Source organism: Buteo buteo, chromosome 7, assembly GCF_964188355.1.
Source record: "Buteo buteo chromosome 7, bButBut1.hap1.1, whole genome shotgun sequence".
NCBI lineage: Eukaryota > Metazoa > Chordata > Aves > Accipitriformes > Accipitridae > Buteo > Buteo buteo.
In genome coordinates this window covers 2969659-2983993 of record NC_134177.1, presented here as the reverse complement: position 1 = coordinate 2983993, position 14335 = coordinate 2969659, and the positions used below count along the sequence as shown (strand labels likewise).

General features: G+C 50.3%; 1 protein-coding gene across 4 annotated transcripts in view; it reads right to left on the bottom strand.

Annotated features, from left to right (window-relative positions):
• Positions 1-8089: 8089 nt before the first annotated feature.
• The window catches only part of SCHIP1 (schwannomin interacting protein 1), a 42242-nt gene continuing 35996 nt past the window's right edge, over positions 8090-14335 (bottom strand). For all 4 annotated transcript variants that reach the window (XM_075031304.1, XM_075031307.1, XM_075031306.1 and 1 more), the window contains exons 3-7: positions 13202-13319; positions 12345-12542; positions 11666-11789; positions 10102-10195; positions 8090-8726 (exon numbers count right to left, since the gene is read on the bottom strand). In XM_075031304.1, coding sequence (XP_074887405.1) covers positions 8675-8726; positions 10102-10195; positions 11666-11789; positions 12345-12542; positions 13202-13319 — 586 coding nt within the window. In that variant the 3' untranslated portion in view covers positions 8090-8674. The remainder of the gene's footprint in view (positions 8727-10101; positions 10196-11665; positions 11790-12344; positions 12543-13201; positions 13320-14335) is intronic.

Here is a 14335-nt window from a genome sequence, read left to right as displayed (position 1 = left end):
AAACCATCCCGAACGAGAACATTAAAGATATTTGCAGCAGCTTCTCTAATTTCAAATTACAGATTGCCTCATCCTCAGAAATGAAAGGAGGAAGGATTTCAAAAGCACGTGAATCCAGTGCAGGGGCGCTGGGTCCAGCTCTCCCGCTGCACAGGGAAGCAGAGCTTGGCCATGCCCATATGGCAAGACTGGGAAGCATTAAACGGGTTTGAATCCTAACAATTGCCGTGTGAAAGCTTTCTTTAACCGCCACCAGCTGGGATGTGGTTCTCTTTTTAATCCACTGTGGGTTCGGAGGGGCAGCCGGACACAGGTCTGTGCTTGTGGCAGAGCCACGGTCTCCAGGTTAGACCAAGCCACAAGAAAAACACCTTACTGAATGATAACGGGAACACACAGCACAATCACAGCTTGTGTTTCAACTCAAGGCCTTTAAAAAAATATTTTTATTTAGCGTTCCAGGTTGCTCTGAATGAAACCCATTACAAATCCATATTAGCTCGGTTTTTCTCGATGTGAAGTCACTTCTGGAGGAGATCGCGATGCTGCTCTCCATCCTGCGGGCTGGCACAGCCAGGAGAGGACAAGCCGAGGATGGGGCTTGCCTTCGCCTGGAGAATCAGCAGCTGTAGGAGGGCAAGCTCCTTAGGCTGGGTGACTAAAGCCCTTCGGGGCCCGAGTGCTGGTTTTCTTTAGCTGCCTTCCACTAAATACAAGTGAGGGGCTCTGCAGGTGAGTTAACAACTCGTTTCACAGCTGACTGCATGCTTTGGTATCCGCATCGGCAAAGGAAAGCCGACCGTCCCGAGCCCAGCGTCTGCCTTCGCACGCTCGGACCCTGCCGCGGTGTCTGGGCTGTGGCTGCAGCTCTGCTAGCTGGAAGCGGTCAGTGGGAAGGAAAATATCGGTCACAGAACAAAATCTTAACAGATTTGAGTTTGAAATTATTTTTAATGTCGGTGTAACAGATTTTGGTTTAATTTTAAAATAATCAAAATAATAGAAATTTCTGGATTTGGTTTGATTAGAGCACGAAAGAAACATCACATTTAAACTCTTTGAAGCTGTATAATTACATGTGGGCTACTTCCAGTTCTTTTCCCAAAGGCTGTGTCATTGCTCAGAGGAGCAGACTCCCCGATGGGTCCCGGGAACCTGCACGCGTTGGTCGACTCCTGCCAGCGAGTGTGGTAAGCTGCATTTTGCCCAGTGCAAAGGAAGCAAAAAAACCCCCCAAAACAACCCCAGTGACAGCCGTGGGGCTGGGCAGGCTGTGCCGTCTTGTTAGGCAAAATAATCCCGCATTTCCACAGGCTCGGGAGAGTGCGGTGGCACCGGCTCCACTGCAGAGCCCGAGGATGAGCGTCTGGTTGCGATACGGGGACACCGACAGCCCTTCGCTGCGGATCTGCTGCTTCATCGCGAGTCAAGGGAGAGCTGCTGCCCCAGGAGACTCCCCTGGTTGGGTTTGGCTTCACCTCGGCAGTGGGGAGGCTTCGTTCATCACGGGTCCCGTTAACGAGGGTGCGGAGGTAAGGTAGCACCCAGAGCCGTCTCCCCCAACAGCCGGGAGGAGCAGCGGTCGTGGTACCCAACAGCTGGGAGGAGCAGCCCTCCGAAATTAGAAAGAGTGATGTGGAGAGCTGTGAGCTATGCTCATACGTGTTGAATTTTATTTTTTTTCCTTAGGTGTCATCGTGGTTTAACCCCAGCCAGCAACTAAGCACCACGCAGCCGCTCACTCACTCTCCCCCAGCCCCGTGGGATCGGGTCAAGAATCGGAAGGAAAAAGGTAAAACTCGTGGGTTGAGATAAGAACAGTTTAATAGAACAGAAAGGAAGAAACTAACAATGACAATATAATAACAATAATAGAATGACAATAATAATAGTAAAAGGATTGGAATATACAAACCAAGTGATGCACAATGCAGTTGCTCACCACTCACTGACTGATACCCACTTAGTCCCCTAGCGGCGATCCCCCCAGCCCCACTCCCCCCAGTTTATATGCTGGGCATGACCTAACATGGTGTGGAATACCCCTTTGGCCAGTTGGGGTCAGCTGTCCTGGCTGTGTCCCCTCCCAACTTCTTGTGCCCCTCCAGCCTTCTTGCTGGCTGGGCATCAGAAGCTGAAAACTCCTTGACTTGGTACAAACACTACTTTTAGCTACAACTGAAAACCTCGGTGTGTTATCAACATTCTTCTCATACTGAACCCAAAACATAGCACTATACCAGCTACTAGGAAGAAAATTAACTCTATCCCAGCCAAAACCAGGACAGAATCTTCCCTTGAGGTCATCTCGCGGGTATTTGAACCTCTGTTATCTCTCACCGTAGCCCGGCACGCGTACGGCACCTCCTGCGCGCAGCTGGCTAGGCAATACGAGCTACAAAGCCCTCACTGGCGGGGAGCAAAGACTTTGCAGCCAACCCAAAGAAGCTGCTGGTCCCAGATTTATTTGTGGAGCCAGAAGGACCTCCAGGGCAATGCGGGGGGGTCAATCACCCAGCCGCAACCGGGCTCGCCGCTCGCTCCGTGCCGGCTGACTGCGGGGTCTTCCTCCGCTGGAAGAGGAAGCTGCTGCTCGTAAAGAAACTTGCGGAGTGCGTAAGTGCGGGGCTGGGCCGGGAACGTCACCCCAAATATGTCCTGCAGAGGGGAATTGGTGTGCTGGGGACAGGGTCACAGCTGAGGTGTAAGGGGTACAGCAGCTCCCGGGGAGAATTGGGCTTAGACAGGGAGGAGCGGTGGCAAACGCGTGCTGCAAAGCTGGGCAAGGAGCAGAATTGCTGATGTGGTCAGGTCGGGTATTCTCCCAGGCCAAAGCAGCATTGACCGCTCCGCACGTCCCAGCACCAAGGCAGCCCCTGCTCGTCAACTAGCAGGGAGGAGGTACAGTACAGAGAGGAGAAAATGTTTGGTAGTGCTATAAACGAGTCTTCAGCTGTCCTCAGGTATTCGCTCGTGGTTTTGATTAAGAAAAAAAATTGCTATATTGGATTTTATACAGAGTATGGAAAATTAAATGGGTCACTTGAAAGCATGCTGCGACAAAGTCAATCTTATTTCCCCAAGCTGGAGCTGGGTGTTCACTACAAGAAGCAAATTCAAACCTGGGGAAGAAGAAACCCTGTGTTTGCCGTGCGGACGGGGCCTGTGGCTCTTGCAGGTGCTCTCCTTCCCTTGGCAAAGGCACCGAGACCCCAGAGGCTTCGTTTTTGCTCATGGCTACATCCAGCTGCTGGCCCTGCGAGGGCTTTGCAGGAGACCCAAACCGTTTCCAAAAGTGGGCTGTGCCAGGCTGCTGGCGTGATGTTGAGCTCAAAGGCAGCCCAAATACGAGTGCGCAACCTCTAGTCACATCTTCCAAGCCAAAACATCTGCTGCAGGCTCTTGATCTGTGCACCGACGTGGGGACTGGGGTCTCCCCGAACCTCACGTTCCAAGGCAGCGGGAAGGTGCAGGATGAGAACTCAGTGATGAGGATCCCTTCCCCGCTCCCCAGAATAAATCTCCGGGTGGTTTTGGAGCCGCAGAGCCCCTTGCCAGCTCTTAGTCTTGCTTTGGGGGGGGTCAGTCTCCTGCAGCCGCAGGTGCCGGTTACTCCGGCAAAACTCCCTGAGCTCCCCATGGGAGTTTTCCCAACTAGTGTCCGCCCAGGAGGGTCAGCCTTACCTCCACGGTGGGCTGAGATCAATACCTGGGAAAATTCGTCCTCCCCCAGCTCTGACGGGCAGCGGAGGAGTGCTGAGCTGGCTGCCTGGAAACGGCTGCTGCCCGCAGGCTGTCAGCTCAGGAGATCCACATGAAACCCTGCAATTCCCTTTTTTTCATGCTGCTGTAGCTATTTCACTTTTCTTCTGAAGGCATGTTTCTTCCCCAAACGTGCTGTTGTTAGGGAGCCGAGGGGTAGGTGGATACGGCGGTGACCAGCGCGGTGGCCAGGCTCTGCTGCCAGTCTTTCATGGCAATCGCTCCATCAGCAGTAGAGCCAGCATCCCAATTTGGCACCAAATACTAAAGCCATGGACTAGAAGAGGCTGTGACGGGTCAGAGCCTTTTGCACTACTGAGAACTGGGATCATTTATTTTGCATAGATCCTTCCCCCCCCCCCAGTCGAGAGACTTGAAAAATTTTAAATAATATTTTACTGCTAAGAAGGAGCTGATATAAGTTGATATAAGTGAAGCAGGAAGGTCTAATCCTACTGAGTGTGACCAAGGAAAGCTGCTTTAGCGCACGACTTTTGGTACTTGCTGGCGAAGCACCCAGTGGTGTGCAGGATGTCCCCAGTCACCGCTGCGGCGGCGGGGAGAGGACGAAGGGTCCTGCGCACATGGGTTTCACTTTTTGCTTTACAATAAGAAGGAAGAGAAACTCCCCGAGAGCAGGCGTGGGCTTCTGCAGAGAAGCGAGTGCGGACCGTAACCTCCCCCCCGCCACGGCTTTTCCTTGGGGATGCCCTCTGCGAGGCTGAGCCTCCCTCGGGGCTGCGCAAGGATGGATTTGATTTAAAGAGGTAAAAACGAGCTCCGTCGGACTGAATTCTCTTAAGTTCCTTAGTGCTTCTCCTTTGGAGGATGAAATAAGAAAAGTAAAAGGCCGTGTGTACGCTCCGCCGTGGTTTTACACGCTCACAGTCCGTGGTGGTACCCGCGTGCCCAGCGAGATGCCGTGCAGCACGGCTTCTCTGCGGTGGGGAGCTGCTGGATGGGGTCACAAAAAAAGGGAGGAAAAAAATAAAAATAAAAGGAGAACCCAAGCAGCAAGGTTTGTTTGGGAGGAAGCGCCTGGCTCATGCAGCACATCTGTTCCCAAGGGCTGCTTTAACGTCAGCGGGATGTTATCTATCTCAGACATCAGAATGATTTTTTTTTCTTTTTTTTTAATGCAACATTTCACGCTTTTCAAGCACAGGTGAGTTTAGGACCCAGAGACAGACTTAAAAAATTAAGAAACGCTATGTTGTGAGACCAGCAAGGAAAAGGAAGCCGAATTTCCCCAGGATTGGCAGAGGAAAGGGCTGTGGAAAGGAAGCATGATGGGGCCAGGACATGGCACACGGAGGAGCAGGTCCTTTCTTGCCCAGCTATTCAGGCAGCATAAAAAAGAAAAAAAAAAAAAAAAGTTCCATCAGCCAAAAAACAAGCTCCAAAACCATTTCCAAGCTGCTCAAAGCTCTGCGCCTGTCCCTTGCCCCAATGGCCGGTAAGGCACGGCAGCACCCGGCTCTCCGTTGGGTGAGGATCTGCTGTGGGTGGTGAGCCTGGCGGCACCCCGTGGCATTTGCAGCCATTTATCACAGCTCTGCAGCCTTTCTTTATTTTTTTTTTTTCCCCATGCTATGAATTATATACGTGTTTGCTGGGGGCCCACTGATCCCTGGAGGCAGCATCCCCGCAGGCAGCAGCTAACGCTGGTGGACATTTGCCAGCCCCAGTGCATCCAATACCCTGCTGCGCTTTCCTTCGGCTTTTTAGTCATTTGAATGTTTTCTCCAAATGAGCACTTTTTTTTTTTTTTTTTTTTTTCTTCTTCCCCAGGTGAGAGGCACCAGGCAAGGGGGCTGCTTCAGGCACCTGATGGTCGGACGCCGAATTCTGGTCCCTGAGATGGAGCAGGGGCCGCTGTCATAACAGAAGCTGCTTATTACTGGCCCTGCTGAGCTCACCGCCCCCCGAAAGCGACCTTCTGACTGAGAGCCCTCTGAGTCTCTTTCGGGGAATTCGGCTCCAGGGTTACAATACTGATACTGGGAGTCCCAAGTGGAACCATGTAAATGCCCCATTAATGGAAGAAAAAAACATCCAAAAAAAAAAAAAAAGGCAGAACAAAAATCCCAAATTCTCCCCAAGGATGGCGCTCCCAAAAATCCCGCTCTGTGAGGAGCAGGTATTCCTCGTGGATATACAGAATTAGCTACAGCCAAGCGTGGCTGGTGGCTGGAGGGCAGCAGGCTGGCTGTTGGGGAGAGCTCGTGGGACCCCCGGCCCCATCGCCCCGTGCGTATGCAGGGCGGGTAGGTGTTTTTGCTGACCGCATCAGGTATTTTCGGTGACTTCTAGTCTCAGGAGGTACTTTTTCCCGTTGTGCACAGCGAGCTGTGGGCAGCCTGCAGAAATTTGGCATCCCGTGCGAGATGGTTTATGTCTGCTGGTGGGGAAAAGGGGAGGAGGAGCCGAAAACCCACCCGGGAGGATACAGGACACTCAAAAAGCGGGACCGATACCCAGAAAGGAGTAGGTGACAAAGGACATATTGCCCATGATAAGAGTGGCAGCGGCAGCTCAGAAACCACACAACACCTTTCTCTTTTAAAAACGTCATTTAATCCATTAATTCCACAGCATTGCCATCATACACACCAGCATGACACCTCGGTACACGGGACACAGAGCCAAGGAGATGCAGTTACCCAGAAACACTTTTTTTTTCTTTTCTTGAAAAAAAAACCCAACAAAACAATCCCCTAAGACTGTAAGGGGGAAAACCAACGGTAGGTGACTGGAATAACTAGTTCTCTTCAGCAAGTTAAAGGCACTTAGCAAGGGAACGAAACTCCAGCCTGCCCAGGCTGCTTCACACCCCGGTGCCCCACAAGCTGGACCCCGGCGGGGCCGATGCCAGGGACGATGCCGGGGGCGGCTGGCGAGGGCGGGGGGTTCCCTGGAAGGACCCGGGGGGTTTTCTTGCTTTTTTTTTTTTTTTCCAAGCTGAGAGCAAACTTTTTGTCTTTGGGGCTTTTGCTGTCCATGCTTTAAATCCAGCGGCAGGCACCTCCTCACCGATACCCGAACAGCCGGCCGCTTCTGATGGAGGCACCGGCTCCGTGGGGACGCTTTTAGCCTCGGAGCACTGCAAACACGGCATTTCACCGAGCAGAAATATAAAACCCAGCAGGTCTCCCCACGTGCACGCAACAGCATCAAGCCAACCAAGAGCTACAGCGAAACTAAGACCCCCTATATATATTTTTTTTTTTCTGCATAGATTTAAAAAAAAAAAAGCAAAATATGAGGAGTTTATGTCGTCCCCTGTCTGCAGGCGAGGGCTCTCCAGCCTAACCCATCCCAACATCTTTCTGAAAAGCCGGGGGCAGGCAGAGCTCCCTGCTCAGGGACACTGCCTGGCAGGGACGTGGGACACGGGACTGTCCGCTGGAAACCCCCCGGAGCAACTCCTGGGAAAGGAAAAACAACCCTAAGTTAAACCAACCCCCTTTGCCCAGCCCCACCACACCCCGCCAAGGGCTGGCGCTTCCCTAACCTGCACTTTCTGCAAAAAGAGGGGAAAAACCCCGTCATTTTATAAAATACATTCTTGGCGGGGGATGAAATTTTAATGCAGCTCATGCTTTTATGAAAACACTCTGAATAAGTCATTAGCCAGACCCTTCGCTAAGATGAATTTGCCCCCGAGGAAAAAAAGAATTAAAAGGTAAGAAGCTGGTGCGCGCAACATGCGTGTTTGCTGCTGGCTACGGCCAGGCAGCCTTAGGAAGGGGATGGCTGAGCTCCTTCAGCATTAAATCAAATAAATGAGGGACGGAGACAGACTTATTAGTCTCCCAGTGTCCCTCCTCCTGTACGCGCGGAGGAGGACACATCCAGCACTCAGCTGACGAACACAGCTACTAACGGGGAGCGCAGCCCAAAGGCAGAGAGGTGAGTAATTACCATATATAATACATTTAATATGCTGCTTAGATTTTTAACATAGACTTTTTTTTATTTCTGACATTGCTGAGTCATTTAAATATTTAGCCCGGACAATAAAATATAAAAAAACCCCCATCTACGGTATGTGCCTGCTGATTCTAACAATAGTCACACTATTAGGGCCCAGTGAATGTTATTATAGAAGAATCTCTTAAGTCCACGTCATACATACATTATGAACTTACAAATAAATAACTCTACAAAAATCCTGTCGTCTCTCCGTAATTTCATGTGATCGGCAAAAAGAAAAGGCTCTTTCTGGTGATGACAAACTCGGAATTGCACATTTAGTTCGAGGAATACATTACTGGTGCATCACCAAAGTCAACCACTAGGCAACAAAAAGACGTATCATATGAAACAATTTTTTTAATTTTTATTTTACATATTTATACATAAAACTTTCAAGGTAACTCTCTGAATCCAACCGAATGTTAATAGCACATCTAAAAATGAATGTCAGGTAGTCAACATTCACAAAATGTTGAAAACTGATTAAAATATACATATTACTGAAAGCTACAACTTCACTACGAGGCAGGCATGTATTTTTTTGACTTGTATAGCACCGTCAAGTACAGTTTCTTTATTTTAAAACTACAGTGAAGAATAAAAAAGTAGTCAATGGTAAAATATCGTTCAACTGAAAATCTCTAAACAAACAAAAATAAAGTTAAACTACCCTCTCTTCTCACCCATGATTTATAATGTTATAAGTACTGTACATTTTTTGTAATAATATTATTAAAATGCCTGATATTTAGTGGCACGAGTAAAAAAATTAAAATAAATTAAGAAGCAGAGGCCAATCACCGGACATAAAGCTTCAGACATGGTCAATGACTAACACTGGTTTTTCTCGTGCGCCACCGTGGACATCAGCGCTTGGACACACACAGAAGCAAAATGAAGTCTCGCTCCAGCTCTGCTCCCGGCGCTCCGGGGTTCATTTTGCCGGCATCTTCTCTGCCATGTGCTTCTGCTGACTTTCGGCGTGTCTGGGGCGGGGGGAGAGGAAAGAATTTTCGTTATTTGCTGTGCCGAGGGGAGGTGGAAACCCGAACCGCGCGCGGGGCTGCGCTCCCAGCCAGCATCCGCGCCGCTCTGGCAGCGAACCAAAAATCACATTTTTCCCGAGGGAAAAAAAAAAACCCAAACACCGAGCGAGGTTACGTGCGGTTTCTGCCCGGGTTCTTTCCCGGCGGGAGGGGACGGGGAGGGAAACCCTTCTCCCGAGGGGTTTTGGGTCAGCTGGGATCGTTTTCTCCCCTCCTGCGGCGATGGCCGGCGCGTTCACCCCCGGACAACGCCGGGATGGGGAGCGCCGGTGCCTCCCCCCCCCAAAGCCCCCACCATCCTGACCAGCTTCCAAATAAATTTCATTTACTAAACTGCCATTACTTGCACCTGGGAAGCAAAGCGTTTCCCAAAGCCCAGGAGAAAGAGACGCGAGGTGGCGTTGGCATTTGCCTACTGACCCAGCTCCAGCCCCCATCCCAAATCCCCCCCTTTCATCACTTGTTCTTCATTAAGGGAAGCAGTGACGGTGTCTCGCAAGACTCCGAAGTGACAACCTGTCTGCTCGTCCCCGCGGCCACCAGCCCCTGGGCAGCACGAGAACTGGCCACCCCAGCTGGCGGAAACTTTTTCCAGGCAGAGCACCGTCAAATCTCAACCAGCTGCTATGCAGCGCCACGATGTTTCAAAATAGAAACAAATATAGGCCGTATTTTTCGCAAGCTTAATGCTTCAGCTGTGAAACCGTGGTCACAGTGCGCTGACAATAACCAGTGCACCTTCTTTTTCAGCTGCTTTTTTCCCCAAAGCTTTCAATGCTTCTTAATGTTTCTGCAGGAAATCTCAAAGGAAAATGCCTCTTCAGCCTTGCTGCCCGGGAGATGGAGTCCTTCAGGAAACCTGCCTATGTTCTGCAGGGTTTTCCATTTTATCGGCTATTGAACATTAATATTTAAGAGACTCAGAAATTCTCCCGTCGGTCAAGTCCTCCTGACGGTGGAGGCAGACCGGTTCCCGCTGACCCCAGCGAGAGGAGTGGGGTGACACCGGGAGCCGCTTGGGTTTTCCTTGGGTTTGCAGCATCACCCCTTCCCAGGCTCTTTTCAGGCCTCGGAAAGGGGAACACCAGTTCAAGAGCATGCACCAAAACCTGCGTTTGGGAGCTCTTGAAAGCTGCTGACAGTCTCCAGAACCTGAGTGCCTTGACTTCTTGGTTTGGAGGAGAGAGCAGCATCCTGCTCTGCCCTTACCTTTGACGGCAAAAGCTTTAGTACCGAAATTCTGCTAAAAGAAAACCGCTACTCGGTAGGCTGGGACCTGCGAGGAGAGAGAAACCCCCCGAGGAGCCTCCTTCACCTGGTCAGGTCCTCGATGTCCACCAGCATGGCGTCCTGCTCCGTGTGCAGCTCGTCCCGAATGAGCAGCAGCTGCACCAGCTCCTCGTTCAAGCCTGGCGCCGGGGAGAAAGGGGGTGAGTCTGTGACGTCCCAGGGAACCCCGGTTTGGGACCCGTACGTCATCCTTCCCCCCCTCGTGACACAAAAGCTGGTGCAGAGAACCAGGACGGACCTCCCCAAAGGACGCGTGTTTTCTGGGATGAACTGTAAGCCCCCTTGCCGCTGCATGCAAGCAGTTCCTCTCTTGAAATAGCTTAATGCAGCAGCAAAAATAAAGATGAACTTCTCAGGGCTTGGAGTTCTGCTGGTTCAGCTTGGGGGCAATAACCCTGAGCAAGAAACAGGCTGCGGAAAGCGGCCGAGCCACTCGCCCAGCCAGCCTCAGGTTTGACTTTTTAATTCCCTGCAGCAACGCAGAACACGCTGCCCACCCGTCCTGGTTTGGGGTTACTGTCCAAGCTGGCCCCTCTGCTCAAGAGGGATGTTCGTGACATTGGATTCTTGCTCGGGGTTGTGTCAAAGAGCAGGGAAAAAAAAAGAAAAACAAAAAGGACCCTGTGAAAAATGAACCTGCTGGCACGGGCTCCCCTGAAGGCTGTACCTGGCTGTCACTCACTGCCAGAGCTGGTGTTTAGACTGCTTAACTACAGCTCTACTGGCTTAACGCCCCTTCAGTTTGGGAAGCAAGCTCAGTGTAAATGAGCTCATGTTCCCATACTTGGGTGCTTTCTAAAGTGACGCTAATTAATTAGCATATTTTTTTGCCTTTGCAGCAAAAAATAAAGCATGACTCAACGGCGCAGTTCTGCATCCTCAGCAGGGCTGCTTCCAGAAGGGATGCCAATTAACCAACGTTGAGTAGGGAAGGAGCAGCACAGTAGCTCCCAACCAACCTTTTTTTTGACCTACAGCCACCAGAGAAGTCTACTCCCCAAATTGTTAATTAATTCATTAATAGGAAGATGTCAATTCACTGGAGGAAAAAAAACCCTGGATCTTTTGGAGACAGCAAAGACAGATGAGGCGGTGGGGCACTGTCCCTGTGGGCAAATGCAAGGACCCATGAAATGCATTGAAGCCCTGCAAGAGTGGATCTACCCCGGGACGTTTGCTAAACTGGAGGCTTTCTCCACTGATGGATAGTTTTGATGCCATGGCATAGCGTCACGTGAAGACATAGCCATAAAGCCACGAATGGCAGGTGCTTCCAGGACAGGCAGACTTCCCAGAACTATTTTTACCCGACCAGGTTTTGAGTTTCAAGTGGGGCGTTAGGTGCTGGCACAAGGCTACAACCCTCCTCTCTTATGGAGCCAAGCGAGAGCTCTAGTAGAAACTGAAAAAAGGAAAGAAAAAAGCCAAAGGAGCCAAATCTGGAGAGAACTCCATCTCCAACTACTGCTGTGTGCCTCTTCCATATTCTTGTGTTATCCTACATTTACCAACATTTCTATGTTTATCCTGGAGAACTGTTCTCAATTAAATGGGACATACCAAAGAATAATTAAACAAGTATCACTTACTTTCTATCTGTGAGTGGAGATCATTGACTATCACTTGTAGCTGCCCGATAGTCATGTCTCTTAGATCAGTGGGTTTTAAACTTCTCTTCATCAGGCATTCACTTATATGAGGCATATGTGGCAGCTGAAAAGAAATTTTCAATTTTGTGCTGTTTTCTTCCAACTATTTGTATTTCTGAACAGCGGCAGTTTACATTGCTTGCATCCTCCTCTCACAAGCATGCATCAACGACTCCCCTGGGACTACCACACTGAGCCGAAACATCTACACAACATTTGGCCCAAGTCTTCAAATCTACCACCATCAGCAATATACTGATGTAAAGGGAGGCGAGGGCTACAACGAGCCGTGTTGTACCAAGGCAGGAGTGCTCCGGGATGGGATGGGATGAGCAGACTACGACTTAGAGGATGAGCAGCATCATGCCGGCCTCGAGGCAGTAACAACCTTCACACTTCATCATCTCATTCCCTGCATCCCTCCCGCTCCCGTAACGCCCCGATAAAACGACCCATGTCGACCCCTCAAGTCCTGACAGCCGGTCCCTATCTCCAAGGCTGCGTGTCTACAAGCACCACGAGCAAGAGCTGCCAGCTGGTGTCCATGGCTTGACAAGCAAAAGCAAACAGCAAAAGGGCTAGCGTTACCCCCGCGCGCCGTCCCACGGCCCCCACTTACAAGATCCGCTACCGGCGATTTCTTCCTGTTCTGCTTTTCCACCTCAACCTGCATTTTGGCCATGGGCTTCGCCATAGCCAAGGCCATTTTGGCTTCAGCTTGGAGTTTCTTTTGCCTGGTGAGGAAATCCATGTCGTCGAGGGACTCTGACTCTTCCTCCGTCGTGTCTCTGTCGGAGTAGGACGAGCTCTGCTTGCTCTAGGGAAGCAGACACGCAGCCGTCACGGCACCGTCACCCCAACCGTGCCACAGCAAAGGTGGCTGCTGTTGGCTTAACGTCTTTTTGTGCACTTACTTACAAGTGGGATCATTTCTACAGAAATGATGAGGAGCACAGATTTTTTTTTTTATTTTAATTCACAAGATTATCTTTAAAAATCAGAGTAATTCCCAGATAGGCCCCCTTGACTACTAATAGCAACTTGAGCGCTTGAGATGGAAAGAGGAGCCAACCAGATCAATAGGTGTTGAAGGGACAGACTGGTTAAGCTGGAGGAAAACATCTGGGGCTGTGGTGTTATATTTGGAGAGGAGAGGAGAAGAAACCTGGTGGAACCTAATACCACTTCATACCCATTACTGCTCTGATAATTATCAGAGCCAAAAAGAAAGGGAGGAAGGGAGGAGAAGGAACACCTTCACATGAAGGCATCTGCTCTACAGCAGCAATGTGCTAGCCAGGGGCACTTTGCTATCTGCCCCTCAGCATCTCGCGTTTCTTTTATCGATGGCTGAAGATGCTGCTCTGGGGTTTAGCGTTGCTATTTTAATAGGATCAGCTCTTTATCAGCTTCCATTAAGGATGCCCTACGGTTTCCACGCTCCAGAGCCTCTGCGGGATGGGTGCCCAGACCTACCATGGGCGACAACGGCGTGTCCAGGCTGGTTTCTGTCTTGCTGTCATCAGCATCGCTGTCCTTGTCGCTGCCGCTGTCGTTCACGAAGCAAATCTGCAGGTTCATCCCACTTTGTAATCTGCGGGGGGAAAAGGGAGAGGTGACGCGGCAGCCCCCTCGCACCGGCGCGGCTGCCGGCAACCCGCGGCTCTCCCCACCGCGCCGATGGGTTACGTGGGCAAGATGCCGCGGCGGCGTCAGCAGCAAGTCGTTCGCCTTTTGAAGGATGCTGTTGTCCTGATTTTGTATGGGCCTCAGGAAAATATAACCATTTTCACTTTTTTTTCCAAGAGGATGGTCATCGCCCACCCAAAAGCAGAGCCAGGACCACCAGCCCACGGTGGCAGGGCACGGGCAAGCTCCTGCTGCTGCCCAGCGCTGTCATTTCTGAGCAGCACTTCAATGTGGGACTGGAAGCTCAGCAGCATGATAAAAACAATACTTCTACCACCATCTATTGATGAACTTCAGAATTACCGAGGTGCTGCAGAGCTTTTGTCATCACGGGTGTCTGTATTATTACATTAAATAAAATACTATATATAAAGTATATATAAAATATAGTAAATATATTAATATATAAAATATGTTCTATATAACATATATATAATATTATTATATTACATAAAATAATGTGTTAATGATTTAAGCTATTTATTCAGAAGGGTAATAAGCCTGCTTGTGGACCCCACGGCTCCCTCTGCTCAGATCAGCCTCGAAGAGCAAACAAGGGACTGGATTTTTTGGAGAAGAGGGTGTCTGTGAACGCCCCTGCTGATGCTCACGCTGTGGAGCAGCTCCACAGCCACCAGCCCAGCCCATGCAGCTCGAGCTCTCCAGGAAAATTCATCCACCTGACACCGGGGTCAAGCCCATTTGCCGCCTACAGAAACTGCTCAGGCTTTGCACATCTTCCAAACTCATTAAAAATTAACCCCAGAAACTAGAGATTTCTGGGGTCAACTCTATCAGCCTTCTCAGTGCATCATACTCCATCGCTGCCTGCTGAAGATGGGGCAAACCTCCCCCCATGCTCTTCTGCCTGTTATTCTCCATTCCCAATGTGCGGGGCTTATATTAGTACTTACAGACAGC